This window comes from Mytilus galloprovincialis, chromosome 4, assembly GCF_965363235.1.
Source record: "Mytilus galloprovincialis chromosome 4, xbMytGall1.hap1.1, whole genome shotgun sequence".
Taxonomy (NCBI): Eukaryota; Metazoa; Mollusca; class Bivalvia; order Mytilida; family Mytilidae; genus Mytilus; species Mytilus galloprovincialis.
Window position 1 is genome coordinate 32981652 of NC_134841.1, and position 15426 is coordinate 32997077.

Sequence of the window (15426 nt, forward strand, 5' to 3'; positions counted from 1 at the left end):
AAAAAAAATTACAAGCAGAAAATTGACATTGATCATTTTCCAGCAAAGTTGTGAAACTTTTTATTTACCTGTTTACCTGTGTAAAATTCAGTCAGTAACATAATTATCGAACAGTTTGTAGTTACAAAAATCAGTCTATAGAATGATCATAAAATCCCTAAATTTACAAATAAATTAACCAAATTAAATCACTTATACCATGTATACTATAGTTTAAATAGTATAGTTATACTGGCATGAAAATACGGATTTTTTGTGTTATTAAAATTTGCTGTTACAAAATATTAGAAATTATTATAAATTAAGGAATGTATCTCCCTGATGCAAAGCTCTGATTCCTTTCACGAATTTGGCTATACTTTTTTGACCTTTTGGATTATAGCTCTTCATCTTTTATATAAGCTTTGGATTTCAAATATTTTAGCCACGAGCATCACTGAAGAGACATATATTTTCGAAATGCGCATCTGGTGCAACAAAATTGGTACCGTTGATTTTATTATAGAAAAACTTCAAAACGTAAAACAAAATAACCAAAATCACCTTAAAAATAACTATTTAATTGTACCTGCTAAAAGAAAATAAATATATATATATACATATTCTGGCATCAGACTCTGACTTCTTTTGAACTGAATTTTTCTGTGTTTGTTTTTTCTACACTGGCTTGCGCCCAGAGATAAACAAATTGTAAAAGGGGAGGGTTGAGATTTTAAAGGGAAACTTCGCCAAAAAATCAAAAATTGATATTATGTCCATTCTGTATAAAAATGCTCAAATTCATAGATATTAAAGTTTTATTCTGCTACACTGTAGATAGAGATCATCAGCCATTTTAAATTTAGAGTGTCAATTCCCTGTGTGCTGCCATTTTGTCATCTTCTCCGTTCAGAAACCACGATGTTTCTATAAACCACAAAGGACCAAAACTATAGTAACCTGATGTAGTTGTAATTGCGTGTCGATATCTTGTCAATTGTACAGTTGTTTTATCTGACTAAATAACTTGATACAGAAAATGTTATTATTTTCTAAATAACCATGGTCTGTCATTTTAAAACTGTTTATATTGGAATTAGTTAAAGAGTCAAAGTTTGAATCATAAATAAGTGTTCAGTGAAAATTGTTTTCGAAAATCCAATTTGTTCATATTCATAATTCTTTTATGTGATTTAAATAAATTTGGACCTTCCCTAGCATGGCTAAAGGTATTAACCCCTAAGTTATTTTTAGATGACACGTCCAGGTATTCAAACGATTTCCTGTCGGACTTGCAAGTTCATGCATCATTTCACTTCTGAGGGTATTGAGGAGTGTACACGGCCGATAACTTGTAACAGTTTCCATTTTGAACTATCAGGTGTATAATATACATCTCTGTCTTGCTTGTCCGAAAGTGATATACTAGTCATTAATAAACTCATACGCTTGTTTATAAATAACATTTCTGGTGAAAAGAATAGTATTTATAAAAATCTACTTACATTTTCCCAAATTTACTCTTGGAAAAAATATGTAAATAGATTTTTATTTTATCAAATCTTTTTTTTATTTGGTATTATTTAGATTTTTATAAAGATAAAAAATTTTTAAAAAATCTTCATGATCTTCAATGTTGATTATGTTTCATTTTACATGTACATGTAAAAGTCAGTTTTTGCTGCAATATTTTCCATTGATACATGATTAATTTCAAGAGAAAAGACTATACTTTGCAATATTTATACATATTTGTTACTGTTGTAACTTGTTCATGTTGGTTCTGAAAAGTAAAGAAAAAAGCTGTTTCAGACATTAATAAAAAAAATGAATTTTATTACATCCTTAAACTTTCGCTTGTTGAAATACATTCAATTAGAATTGTTCCTTGTGCTTTCTATATAATATTAAAATTTTAAAAATTGACAACTGACAGGACAAAAGTTTTTAAATTGTTGTACATTTGTTGATTTTTTAGAAATGGAACACATACCACAGGATTACCTAGAAGGTAATTTGTCTACAAAATCTGTCACAGAGTTGAAAGAATTGTTGGAAAGGCAGAAAAAGCTGTTGAAGAAGGTGTAAGTTCATGAAGTTTTTGATATATACATTTGTACAGTGATAACCTGCCTACATGCAGAGCTTTTTCTGTTTTATGTTCATGACTGAATTTTATGAGAATTCTGATTGCATTACTTACGAATGTCCATTGTGTGTCCTGGTTCTCTGTGTTACCTGAATCTTGTAATCACAATGATTTTGATATTCTGTAAAATACTCTGTGTTCTTGCATTTTTTATAACATGTACTTATGGTTACAAACCAAATAAGTCTATGAATCCTCGATTCACAAGTTCTTTAACAGTGGGGTCCATGCTTAGAATAACAGTATGTTGATAATGATTTTTTACTCTAGATGGTAAAAAATATTGAGTCTCTGGCTTTACAGTCATGTAAATTTAGTCAGAACTCAAGAGAACAAAGTTTATGCTCAGAACATGAAATTCAGCATTTATATTGGTTAATTTCTGATTCTGAGTACAATAATCATACTCTAAAAATATGTATGTAAGGCCTTGTCATAAAATGTTTGAGCATGATTTTTGTACTCAGACTTGAAAATCAACCAATCAAATTGCTGGATTTCATGTTTCGAGCATGATTTTTGTGCTCAGAGCACTGAGCAAAGTTTTATGCCTTGCTTTGTCATAAAATTGTTTGAGCATGCTTAACGTACTCTGACTCAGAAATCAACCAATCAAAATACATGATTTGGTGTTTCGAGCACAAATTTTGTACTCTAAGCACCAAGTAAAGTTTGATGACCGAGGACCTAGGACTCATCATGTTCACAATAAATTCATATTGATAAACTCTATGTACTCAATGAGACATAATGAGTAGCTTTCATTATTTAAGATTTAGTTCATCAATGTCTTTTATAAATATATAAATTCCAATACGGTGGCAGTTTTGTAAGTTAATGTAGATGAAATCAGACAGAAGTGGTATGATTGACTGCGAGACAGTTGTTTACTTTACCATTACAAGTGGAGTTTGGGGGATACATTTAACTGTGAAATTTACCAAGTTTTTAAAAAATGATTTTAAGTTTAGATAATTTTAGCTAATTAAATATGTGATTGAATATTTCAGAAAATTTCTAAAGACGTTGCCAGATGGAGGGGCAAAGGTGCAATCATTTGTTGAGAAACTACATAGAATGATCAGTGAGAGAATGGAGACTGAATTACAGGAATCAACAAACAGACAAATTATCTCCCCTTCACTAAACAGACAAGTTATATCCCCTTCAACTAAAGAAAATGTTAAACCCAAAGTGATTACTGAAGTTACAGGTCAAATGATAAAAAAGCCAGTTTCAAAATTCAAAATACAAAATCTTCAACAGTCTAGAGATGTACCAAAACAAAACAAAGACATACAAAAAGATTTTAGTGTAATGGTTCAAAATGAATCAGAATCAGTTTTATGTAATGCTGAAGGGAATGTACATATGGAACTTGAAAGAAATATGTCAAATTATGTACTGGAAAGAGACCAAGTTACAATAGAGGATATAGGAGAAACTTTAGAAAAAATGGAAATAAGTTCAGCAGACACTGATAGACATGAGACACCTCCTGCTGAAGAACACATACTGAGTGTGATAGAAAGAACCCATAGAAATAGAAAACGTGATACAATTAAGCTTAATAGGTATACACATAAGGCATTCATTGTATTACTGAGTGGGATATAGAAATAGAAAATGACAAACACAAACACTTAATAGGTATACTCATATTAATTCATAGTATTATTGAGTGTGACAGAAAGAACACATAGAAATTAAAAATGTGATACACTTAAACTAAATAGGTATACTCATAGTCAATCATAGTATTCTATTTCATTCAACAATTAGGAAAATTTATATTTATTAAGTCCTAAATATGTACCAAAAACTAATAGAAAAGTTTTCATTCATTTATGAAAGATGAAATTTTGGGTAGATTCTAGAGAGTCTGCATATAATGAAACACTAAGGGACAAGCTTAAAAGTAAAGATAACTATTTGTCCTACCAAGGTTATATAATATATTGAACAAAAGCATGACAGATGACTGATGACAGACTATTTTAGAATAACTTAAATGTACAGGTATTGACTTGCCAATGAACAAGTACATATGCATAAGCATTCAAATGTTAAAAACTTTTGAAAAGCAATCTCACCAAAATGACTATTTTTTAAAAAGTAAATATGAACAACAACCACACCGTGACACATTGTGCAAGAATCACATGATACCTGTAAAACAGGCTATATATATTTCCTAATATACGATATATCTTTTTTTTTACTCCTAAAAGATAACAAAGATTAATAATTTGAATATGAATAGCAGTTTCTAATGATTTATTTATTTTGTCAGATATTTAAAGATTTCAAATATCGAAGATTTACCACCTGACCTAAGGAATCCTAAAAAAAACATGTTAACTGAGACGTCAGAAACAAAACAGTCAAAAAAGAAAGTTGATTCTGTATGGGAAGAATCTGCAGTATGTCCACCTAAATATAAATACTCTGCAGCGCAGGAGATGTCTTTACAAGAATCCATGAAATTACAAGAAGAACAAGTGAGACACAGAGAGGTGAGTTAATTTGAAAAATGAGGCACACCATGGGGGTGTTCAAGTAATCACATAATCGCTAATATTTTACCAAATAATTATTTTTCTTAACAAGATAATTATAATCAAGAATACAGTCCTAGATTATCAAATAATCATGAAATATTTGGTCTGGTAATCAAACAATCACTAAAAAGATGGCCAACGAAATCACATAATTATAAACCCCATGAGGAGGCTCAAAAGTATCTGACTGTACTTCGAGAACTTAAAGCTTCTTGCTGGAACTCTTAACAAACAAAAGAGTTATATTAATCTAAGTGGATTTCTGTAGAAGATGATGCTGTTATTAAAATCCCAGTTCAATTACTTTGATATTATACATACTGTCTTATTTTCAAATTAATAAAACAGGCCATTTTAATCCAAATTTACTTTCCTGGGTTATCTTTCTTTAAAAAATATGAAATAAGATTAAGATAAGACCTCTAATATATAAAAGAAGATCATAAGTGATTTGAAAATAATTATCAAAACAACTAGATATTGTGTGATAAAACCTTACTACAGTACTTAGTAGAATTTGTAACATTCACTTCATTTGAACTCAAATGGCAGATTATCATTGGCAATTATACCATATTGCCTTATTTTAATATTATGAAGATCAATCTTTGAAAACACTCAAGGAAAAGAAGTAAAGTTTGACTCTCAATGTTCTCATTGAAATTGTTGAATCAAATAAGATTATTTTTATACCCCAGACATAGCCGAGTAGGTATAAGGTTTTACCCTAATCCATCTGTACATATGTTCATCCATCCGTCTGTACATCCCAAAATTGGTTTCCATTCTCTAACTTAAGTTTGCCTCAACTGAATAGTATGCAACTTTTACACATGGCACTGGCTTATTACCTCAAAACACAGATCCAGTTTCAAATTTTTGTGCTGTTATTTTTACTGTTCTAGATTTATGCCCCTTTACACATGGAAATATTGATGGATTTTTCATTTCCATTCTCTTACTTTTAAAATTTGCCTCAACTAAATGTTATGAAACAATGCTTATCACCACAAAACTCAGATCAAGTACAAATTTGGGTAGAGTCACTTTAATAGTTCCTGAGTAATATCCCTTTATAACTTTAATTGCAAGCTGGGGCATCATTCGGTCCCATGGACACATTCCACATTTATTTTAATTTTAGAATAAAATGATCATGACTGCAAAGCAGTTTTTCCTTGAATTGGTTGTTTTACATCTAATTTTCAGCATCACACTGTCAATGATCAATCTAGATAAATAAACAAACATTTTTTTCATTTTTGTCGAGCCTGCAACTTTTGTTGCAGAAAGCTCGACATAGGGATAGTGATCCGGCGGCGGCGGCTACGGCGGCGGCGTTAGCTAACTTCTTAAAAGCTTTATATTTTAGAAGGTGGAAGACCTGGATGCTTCATACTTTGTATATAGATGCCTCATGTTACGAAGTTTCCATCAGTCACATGTCCAATGTCCTTGACCTCATTTTCATGGTTCAGTGACCACTTGAAAAAAAAGTTCAAATTTTTTGTAATGTTGAATTCTCTCTTATTATAAGTAATAGGATAACTATATTTGATATGTGCGTACCTTGCAAGGTCCTCATGTCTGTCAGACAGTTTTCACTTGACCTCGACCTCATTTCATGGAGTAGTGAACAAGGTTAAGTTTTGGTGGTCAAGTCCATATCTCAGATACTATAAGCAATAGGGCTAGTATATTCGGTGTATGGAAGGACTGTAAGGTGTACATGTCCAACTGGCAGGTGTCATCTGACCTTGACCTCATTTTCATGGTTCAGTGGTTATAGTTAAATTTTTGTGTTTTGGTCTGTTGTTCTCATACTATATGCAATAGGTCTACTATATTTGTTGTATGGAATGATTGTAAGGTGTACATGTCTAGCGGGCAGATGTCATGTGACCTTGACCTCATTTTCATGGTTCAGTGGTCAAAGTTAAGTTTTTGAGTTTTGGTCTTTTTATCTAATACTATATGCCATAGGTCAATTATATTTATTGTATGTAAATATTTAATGATCTTTATGTCAGTCGCACAGGTTTTATTTGACCGTGACCTCATTTTCACGGTTCATTGCACAGTGTTAAGTTTTTATATGACCACAAAAATTTTAATTTTTTGGTCGTATATTGCTATCACGTTGGCGTCGTCGTCGTCCGAATACTTTTAGTTTTCGCTCTCTAACTTTAGTAAAAGTGAATAGAAATCAATGAAATTTTAACACAAGGTTTATGACCACAAAAGGAAGGTTGGGATTGATTTTGGGAGTTTTGGTCCCAACATTTTAGGAATTAGGGGCCAAAAAGGGCCCAAATAAGCATTTTCTTGGTTTTCGCACTATAACTTTAGTTTAAGTGAATAGAAATCTATGAAATTTTGACACAAGGTTTATGACCACAAAAGAAAGGTTGGGATTGATTTTGGGAGTTTTGGTTCCAACAGTTTAGGAATTAAGGGCCAAAAAAGGGCCCAAATAAGCATTATTCTTGGTTTTCGCACAATAACTTTAGTATAAGTAAATAGAAATCTATGCAATTTTAACACAAGGTTTATGACCACAAAAGGAAGGTTGGGATTGATTTTTGGAGTTGAGGTCACAACAGTTTAGGAATTAAGGGCCAAAAAAGGGCCCAAATAAGCATTATTCTTGGTTTTCGCACAATAACTTTAGTATAAGTAAATAGAAATCTATGAAATTTAAACACAAGGTTTATGACCATAAAAGGAAGGTTGGGTTTGATTTTGGGAGTTTTGGTCCTAACAGTTTAGGAATAAGGGGCCCAAAGGGTTCAAAATTGAACTTTGTGTGATTTCATCAAAAATTGAATAATTGGGGTTCTTTGATATGCCGAATCTAACTATGTATGTAGATTCTTAATTTTTGGTCCCGTTTTCAAATTGGTATACATTAAGGTCCAAAGGGTCCAAAATTAAACTTAGTTTGATTTTAACAAAATTGAATCCTTGGGGTTCTTTGATATGCTGAATTTAAAAATGTACTTAGATTTTTAATTATTGGCCTAGTTTTCAAGTTGGTCCAAATGGGGGTCCAAAATTAAATTTTGTTTGATTTCATCAAAAATTGAATAAATGGGTTCTTTGATATGCCAAATCTAACTGAGTATGTAGATTCTTAATTTTTGGTCCAGTTTTCAAATTGGTCTACATTAAGGTCCAAAGGGTCCAAAATTAAACTAAGTTTGATTTTAACAAAAAATAAATTCTTGGGCTTATTTGATATGCGTTATCTAAATATGTACTTTGATTTTTGATTATGGGCCCAGTTTTCAAGTTGGTCCAAATCAGGATTCCATATCAAGTATTGTGCAATAGCAAGAAATTTTCAATTGCATAGTATTGCAAAATAGCAAGAAATATCTAATTGCACCATATTGTGCAATAGCAATTAATTTTCAATTGGAGTTATCTTTCTTTGTATAGAATAGTAGTTGATAATACATGTATATGTTGGAAATTTGCCAGACATGAATGACTATGATGTCATTTTCTATTTTTATTTGCCAATAACTTTATGTAAATAACTTCATTGGAAATTTGCCAATATAAAATGTTGCTGATGAAGCTTTTTTTCCTTATCTTATCTAAAATGTTTTTAGATAATGTATGTTGGACATTTGCCAGACATGACTATGATGTCATTTTCTATTTTTATTTGCCAATAACTTTATGTAAATAACTTCATTGGAAATTTGCCAATATAAAATGTTGCTGATGAAGTTTTTTTTATTGTTTTATACAATAAACAATGTATATTCACTTTTACTACCAACCAATCTTTACCATTCAGTGATAACAAGCACTTTATTTTACATTTTAATATTTTATTATGTATTTAAAAGAGTAGTTATTGTTGCAAACTCCATTAGAAATTTGAATTGATATCAGTTTTGGAAAAAGGGAAACAGGGATGTGAAAAAAAAGGGGGGGGGGGGTTAAATTTTTCTCATTTCAGATTTCATAAATAAAAAGAAAATTTCTTCAAACATTTTTTTGAGAGGATTAATATTCAACAGCATAGTGAATTGCTCAGAGGCAAAAAAAAACTTTTTAAGTTCATTAGACCACATTCATTCTGTGTCAGAAACCTATGCTGTGTCAACTATTTAATTTTAGATTTAAAAAGTTTGAACTACAAATCTTTAAATGATTTGTAAAATCTTGACATTTGTTTTGTGTAAAAAAAAAACCCATGTAATGTCAAAATTTGATCACAGCTGTATCACGCTTGAATGTTTTGTCCATACTTGCCCCAACTGTTCAGGGTTCGACCTCTGCGGTCGTATAAAGCTGCGCCCTGCGGAGCACCTGGTTGTGTTTTGGTCTATTTTTCTTAAACTATAAGTAATAGGTCAACTATATATGTTGTATAGAAGCATTGTTAGCTGTACATGTCTGCCTGGCATGGTTTATCTGACCTTGACCTCATTTTCAAGGTTCATTGGTCTTTGTTTAGTTATCTTGGTTAATGTTAAGTTTATGGTAGAGTTGTTATAAAGCTTAGCTTTTTACTTAGGACTATCAACATAATATCAATGATTAGTATAGAAGGCGAGACATTTCAGCGTGTGCACTCTTGTTTAATTTTCACTAAAGGCTGAAAATTTTCAAGGAAAAGAATTTGTAACAATATAATTTAAAAAGAAAAAGAAAAGGGAAACAAGATAATCATAGCTTGAGAAAGTCAGTAAAACATAGTATGTTATGTTAGAACATGTGTACCTATATTTCTTACATTGCAGGAATCACAGGCAATATATGCAGCAGAAAAACTAGCTGAAAAGCTAAACATTAAATTGGAGACCTTTAATCCAGAAGGAAGAAACATAGTGTATCCTTTTAGAAAAATTGAATTTATAAATATGTATTATTTTTTTTCTATAATAAAAGATACCATACTGAAGAGTTAATGCATTGTTTTAAGGTGAAAAATGTGACATTGCAACAAGTAAGATTCTTTTAAATTTTGTTTTAATTGCATACTTTAAAATGAACATTAATTTTTCATTATCATCATTTTGTTTGAAGTTTCAAAACTATAAACGTTGATGTGTTGTTTTCTTTCATCAGGCAACACATTGAGGAAGACATAGTAACACCAGGAGTCTGCCTCTCTGTCTGTCTGTTTGTTCTATTCGACCAGTTATGTTAGTGCTCTCACATGTCAAGTTCTTGCCAGATTTTGATAAAACTTATATAATAGGTTTATATCAGAAAAGTCTTGGACAAATTGGAAACACCAGTTGGTTTTCATTATTTTTAAAGGTGTTATATCCCTTGGAAAGATAAGATATATATTGAAAATTACTTTCTTAGAGCTTGCATGTGTAAAATTCTAGCCAGAATTTTATGAAACTTACATCATAGGTTTATATTATCAATCTCTTTGACAAGTTTGAAAATCAGTATATTACCTAATTGACATGATTGGATCATGTGATCATTGCCAATATTAAAAAAAAAACAATGTAATACTGTACAGTGTTCCCCCCAGGTTCTAAAATTTTCAGAAAAAAAATCAGAAATCAGAAAAATTAGAAACGACTCATTACGTCTGTTCTGTACTGTATAAAATTCCAGGTAATTTTTATTGAATGATGAAATTTGGAATGAAAAACAAGTAATTTAGAACATAGCCTTAACATAGAAACAGATATAGAGAACCTGAAGTGATAGACAGTGATGATGATCTAGAAGGAGTTGACTGAACAGTACTCATCACTTCTAATTGTATAGATAATAAAACCATGTCAGGTTCATCAGAAAGGACTCCTGTAGACCAATTTATGGACAAATTGTTCATGTTCTCAGGAAAGTTTGATTTATGAAAAGACAAAAAGTGCTTGATGAAGACCAGAGATAATGTCATAGACAGCTAAACAGATTCTTGTGATAACATTCTAACTGTTTTGCAGTGTAAATGTAGACAAATTATTGCATCATCATGCATATTGTCAGTTAACAATCAGAAATATTTCATTGTAGTAATGATGTAATTCTGTTTGTCGCAACATTAACACAGATTCAATATGGAATTTAAATTTAATAAAAATTGTTTTCTTTATTTCTTCATTGTTTATGGTACTTTTATATCATCATCTAATATTCCTGTCTTTGAAAATTTTATCTGTTTATTAGTGTTGAACTATCCTTTTACAATTTTAATGGTGATGTGGTAGACTGATAAGTAGAATGGGGGTTTTGGAAAACCTTGATTACCCATGAGGTTCTTGTACAGTCAGTTCATGAAAAGGGGACAAACCCTAAGCCCTCTTTTTATTAGAATGTAGGCCACCAAACTAATGAAACTCAGTTACTAGTACATTGTATCTGTACTACTGGACAGCTGGATTGTATGTGGAGATGTAAAGTCAATATAAACAAGAGGCTCTCAAGAGCCTGAATCGCTCACCTTGATTTTTTCACCTTTATCTTTCGTTTAAAGGTTTTGTAGGACTATGCGTGCAATCTTGCACGTAAAACCCCCATTGGCATTTTGAAATGTTGGCAGGTATGCATATCGTTAATCAATTCAAGATTACAAAAACAGCGAAAATCAAATCATTCAACTTAACTTTGGTTGGAATTGTTTCAGTAGTTTCAAAGGAGAAGATTTTTTAAAGTTAATAATAAACAAATTGTGTAAAATTATCTTTAAAGGGCAATAACTTCTTAAGGGTCAATTGACAGTTTTGGTTTTAAAAACTTATTTGAAGATCTTACTTTGCTGAAATTTTTGTTGTTTACAGTTTATCTATATCATTAAAAATATTCAAGATGATAACCAAAGACTGAAAAATTTCCTTATACTAAGTACTTGTCAATTTAGTGGTAGCAACCCAACAATGGGTTGTAAGATTCATCTGAAAATTTCAGGGCTAATAGAACTTGACCTAATGAACACTTTTAGCCAATGTCAGATTTGCTCTAAATGCTTTGGTTTTTATACGACCGCAAAAATTGAAAATTTTTTGGTCGTATATTGGTATGATGTTGGCGTCGTCGTCTGCATCGTCGTCGTCCGAATACTTTTAGTTTTCGCACTCTAACTTTAGTAAAAGTGAATAGAAATCTATGCAATTTTAACACAAGGTTTATGACCACAAAAGGAAGGTTGGGATCGATTTTGGGAGTTTTGGTCTCAATATTTTTGGAATTAGGGGCCAAAAAGGGCCCAAATAAGCATTTTCTTGGTTTTCGCACTATAACTTTAGTTTAAGTAAATAGAAATCTATGCAATTTTAACACAAGGTTTATGACCACAAAAGGAAGGTTGGGATTGATTTTGGGATGTTTGGTTCCAACAGTTAAGGAATTAGGGGCCAAAAAAGGGCCCAAATAAGCATTATTCTTGGTTTTCGCACAATAACTTTAGTATAAGTAAAAAGAATTCAATGAAATGTAAACACAAGGTTTATGACCACAAAAGGAAGGTTGGGATTGATTTTGGGAGTTGAGGTCCCAACAGTTTAGGAATTAGGGGCCAAAAACGGGCCCAAATAAGCATTATTCTTGGTTTTCGCACCATAACTTTAGTATAAGGGACGACATCAAAAGATCAATGTAAGATAAAAAACTTAATTCAAATAGTTTGGGGGTGGGGGGTTGAACGGCTTCAAGATTTGGTTATCCGACATTGATTTTTACATATATCCCTATGGGTCAATCAATTTTTCCCAAATTAAGTTAAGAAGGGGGGGGGGGGTCAGTGAAAAAACTATGTGAATTAAGTTTTTTATCCTTCATTGAACTTTTGATGTCGTCCCTAAGTAAATAGAAATCTATGAAATTTAAACACAAGGTTTATGACCATAAAAGGAAGGTTGGGTTTGATTTTGTGAGTTTTGGTCCCAACAGTTTAGGAATAAGGGGCCCAAAGGGTCCAAAATTGAACTTTGTTTGATTTCATCAAAAATTGAATAATTGGGGTTCTTTGATATACCGAATCTAACTGTGTATGTAGATTCTTAAGTTTTGGTCCCGTTTTCAAATTGGTCTACATTAAGGTCCAAAGGGTCCAAAATTAAACTTAGTTTGATTTTAACAAAAAATGAATTCTTGGGCTTTTTTGATATGCTGAATCTAAACATGTACTTAGATTTTTTATTATGGACCCAGTTTTCAAGTTGGTTCAAATCAGGATCCAAAATTATTATATTAAGTATAGTGCAATAGCAAGAAATTTTCAATTGCATAGTATTCATCAATAGCAAGAAATCTTCAATTGCACAGTATTGTGCAATAGCAAGAAATTTTGAATTGCACAGTATTGCGCAATAGCAAGAAATCTTCAATTGCACAGTATTGTGCAATAGCAAATATTTTCAATTGCACAGTATTGCGCAATAGCAAGAAATATCTAATTGCACAATATTGTTCAATAGCAAGACATTTTCAATTGGAGTTATCTTTCTTTTTTCAGAATTGTAGTTGAATCAACTTACTACCAACCAATCTTTACCATTCAGTGATAACAAGCACTTTATTTTACATTTTAATATTTTATGATATATTTAAGAGTAGTTATTGTTGCAAACTCCATTAGAAATTTGAATTGATATCAGTTTTGGAAAAAGGGAAAGGGGGATGTGAAAAAAAAATGGGGGGGGGGGGTTAAATTTTTCTCATTTCAGATTTCATAAATAAAAAGAAAATTTCTTCAAACATTTTTTTGAGAGGATTAATATTTAACAGCATAGTGAATTGCTCAGAGGCAAAAAAAAAAAAAAAATTAAGTTCATTAGACCACATTCATTCTGTGTCAGAAACCTATGCTGTGTCAACTATTTAATTTTAGATTTAAATAAGTTTGAAGAAGAAATCTTTAATTAAGAAATCTTTAATTGATTTGTAAAATCTTGACATTTGTTTTGTGTAAAAAACCCATATAATGTCAAAAATTTGATCACAATCCAAATTCAGAGCTGTATCACGCTTGAATGTTTTGTCCATACTTGCCCCAACTGTTCAGGGTTCCACCTCTGCGGTCGTATAAAGCTGTGCCCTATGGAGCACCTGGTTGAGATATAAGCCAAAAACCGCATTTTACCCCTATGTTCTATTGTTAGCCATGTTGGCCATGTTTTTTGGGGAAACAAAAAATAAATCACAAACTTTATTCTAGACACCCTAAGGATCATTCAGCTTAAGTGTGGTTGGAATTGGTTCAGTGGTTTCAGAAAAGAAGATTATTTAAAGTTAGAAATATGATATTACCCATTAATGGGCGTCAAGTTGGTTACCTATTCCCTATTCCCTATTCGTTACCTATTCCCTATTCCCTATTCGTTGCCTATTCGTTACCCATTCCCTATTCCCTATTCGTTACCTATTCGTTACCTATTCGTTACCTATTCCCTATTCCCTATTCCCTATTCGTTACCTATTCGTTACCTATTCCCTATTCCCTATTCGTTACCTATTCGTTACCTATTCCCTATTCCCTATTCGTTGCCTATTCGTTACCTATTCCCTATTCCCTATTCGTTACCTATTCGTTACCTATTCCCTATTCCCTATTCGTTACCTATTCGTTACTTATTTGATTTTTAATATCCTTCCCCCTTTTTAATTATGGCATGGAATAGTTTAATATGGCTGCCGTTACCATGAAAACGGCACAATTGTGAAAAAAATGAGCTTTTGGTTTTTGGTGAACTGTTTGGATATGCTTCAACTCAGAATCATCATATTTTAAAACAATGTAGGTGTCCACTATATACAGGTGTTGGATGATTTTGGCGATCATTGGAACTACTATGTTGCCATGGAAGCTACACCAAAATTTTCAAAATTCTAAAAATGCTCAAAACTTCATGAAACTTCACAGTAATGATGAGCAACATTGGAGTTGGAATTTCCAAAATAGGTCTTGTTACCATGGAAACAATGCAAAAAGGTCAAAAATTTCAAAAATAAGAATTTTCCGCAAACTGGATGAAACTTTACAGGAATGGTAACTGGCATAGGCAGAGTTGGATTTTGAAGTTAGAATTTTCAAAATGGCCGCCGTAACCATGGAAACAGCAAAAATATCAAAAATTCAAAATGTTCAAACTTAATGAAACTTTGCAAAAATGTTACTAGACATCTGTAGATGCTCTCTTTGACTTTGGAATTGTCAAAATGGCTGCCGCTCACCTGGTAATAGGGGGAAGGGGTGCCTTCCGTTATTGCTAGCAATTACAAATCTAGTTGTTAATAGTCTTACATATGGTAATAGTTCTGAATTGGTTGAGGTAAAATGATCTTTTTATGACCTATTTATATGTGTTTGTGCTCAACCGATCCTTTTACTTCATGTTCGATACGCATTTGTTCCTTACTTGTTTTTTATACGTTCTACCTTTTTAACTGCTTTATGTCCGTATGTTTGAAGATGGATCTTGGTTCGACGGGATGAAATCACCGTGTTAGCGCTTGCGTAAAAACGAAGATGTGGTATGATTGCCAATGAGACAACACTCCACATTAGACCAAAATGACACAGAAATTATCAACTATAGTTCACTGTACGGCCTTCAACAATGAGCATAGCCCAAACCGTGTAGTCACCTATAAAAGGCCCAGACATGACAACCTCATACAATTCAAACAACAAAACTGACGGCCGTATTTCATATACAAAAAAATAAACGGAAATATGTAACACAAAAACAAACGATAACTACTTAATTTCAGGCTCTTGTCTAGGGACAGGCACATACTTACATAATGTGG

At 31.8% G+C, this 15426-nt stretch overlaps 1 protein-coding gene across 2 annotated transcripts; it reads left to right on the forward strand.

Annotated features, from left to right (window-relative positions):
- The first annotated feature begins 5 nt into the window (after positions 1-5).
- Positions 6-10771, forward strand: LOC143071927 (DNA-directed RNA polymerase II subunit GRINL1A-like). Of its 2 annotated transcripts, XM_076246620.1 has the most exons (6): positions 6-90; positions 1958-2063; positions 3139-3702; positions 4422-4644; positions 9450-9538; positions 10361-10771. In XM_076246620.1, the coding sequence occupies exons 2-6, from the start codon at positions 1960-1962 to the stop codon at positions 10413-10415; spliced, it is 1035 nt and encodes a 344-aa protein (XP_076102735.1). In that variant the 5' UTR covers positions 6-90; positions 1958-1959; the 3' UTR covers positions 10416-10771. The 2 variants fall into 2 exon arrangements, with proteins under 2 accessions (XP_076102735.1, XP_076102734.1); XM_076246619.1 differs by lacking the exon at positions 6-90 and having other exon boundaries at positions 1913-2063.
- The last annotated feature ends 4655 nt before the right edge of the window (positions 10772-15426 follow it).

Bases quoted from the DNA above. Each gene is read 5' to 3' on its own strand.
- LOC143071927 (XM_076246620.1), top strand. From the start codon at position 1,960: ATGGAACACATACCACAGGATTACCTAGAAGGTAATTTGTCTACAAAA. The intron at 3,703-4,421 runs GTATACACATAA...TTATTTTGTCAG, and splicing joins GATACAATTAAGCTTAATAG to ATATTTAAAGATTTCAAATA. The intron at 9,539-10,360 runs GTATCCTTTTAG...ACATAGAAACAG, and splicing joins CCAGAAGGAAGAAACATAGT to ATATAGAGAACCTGAAGTGA.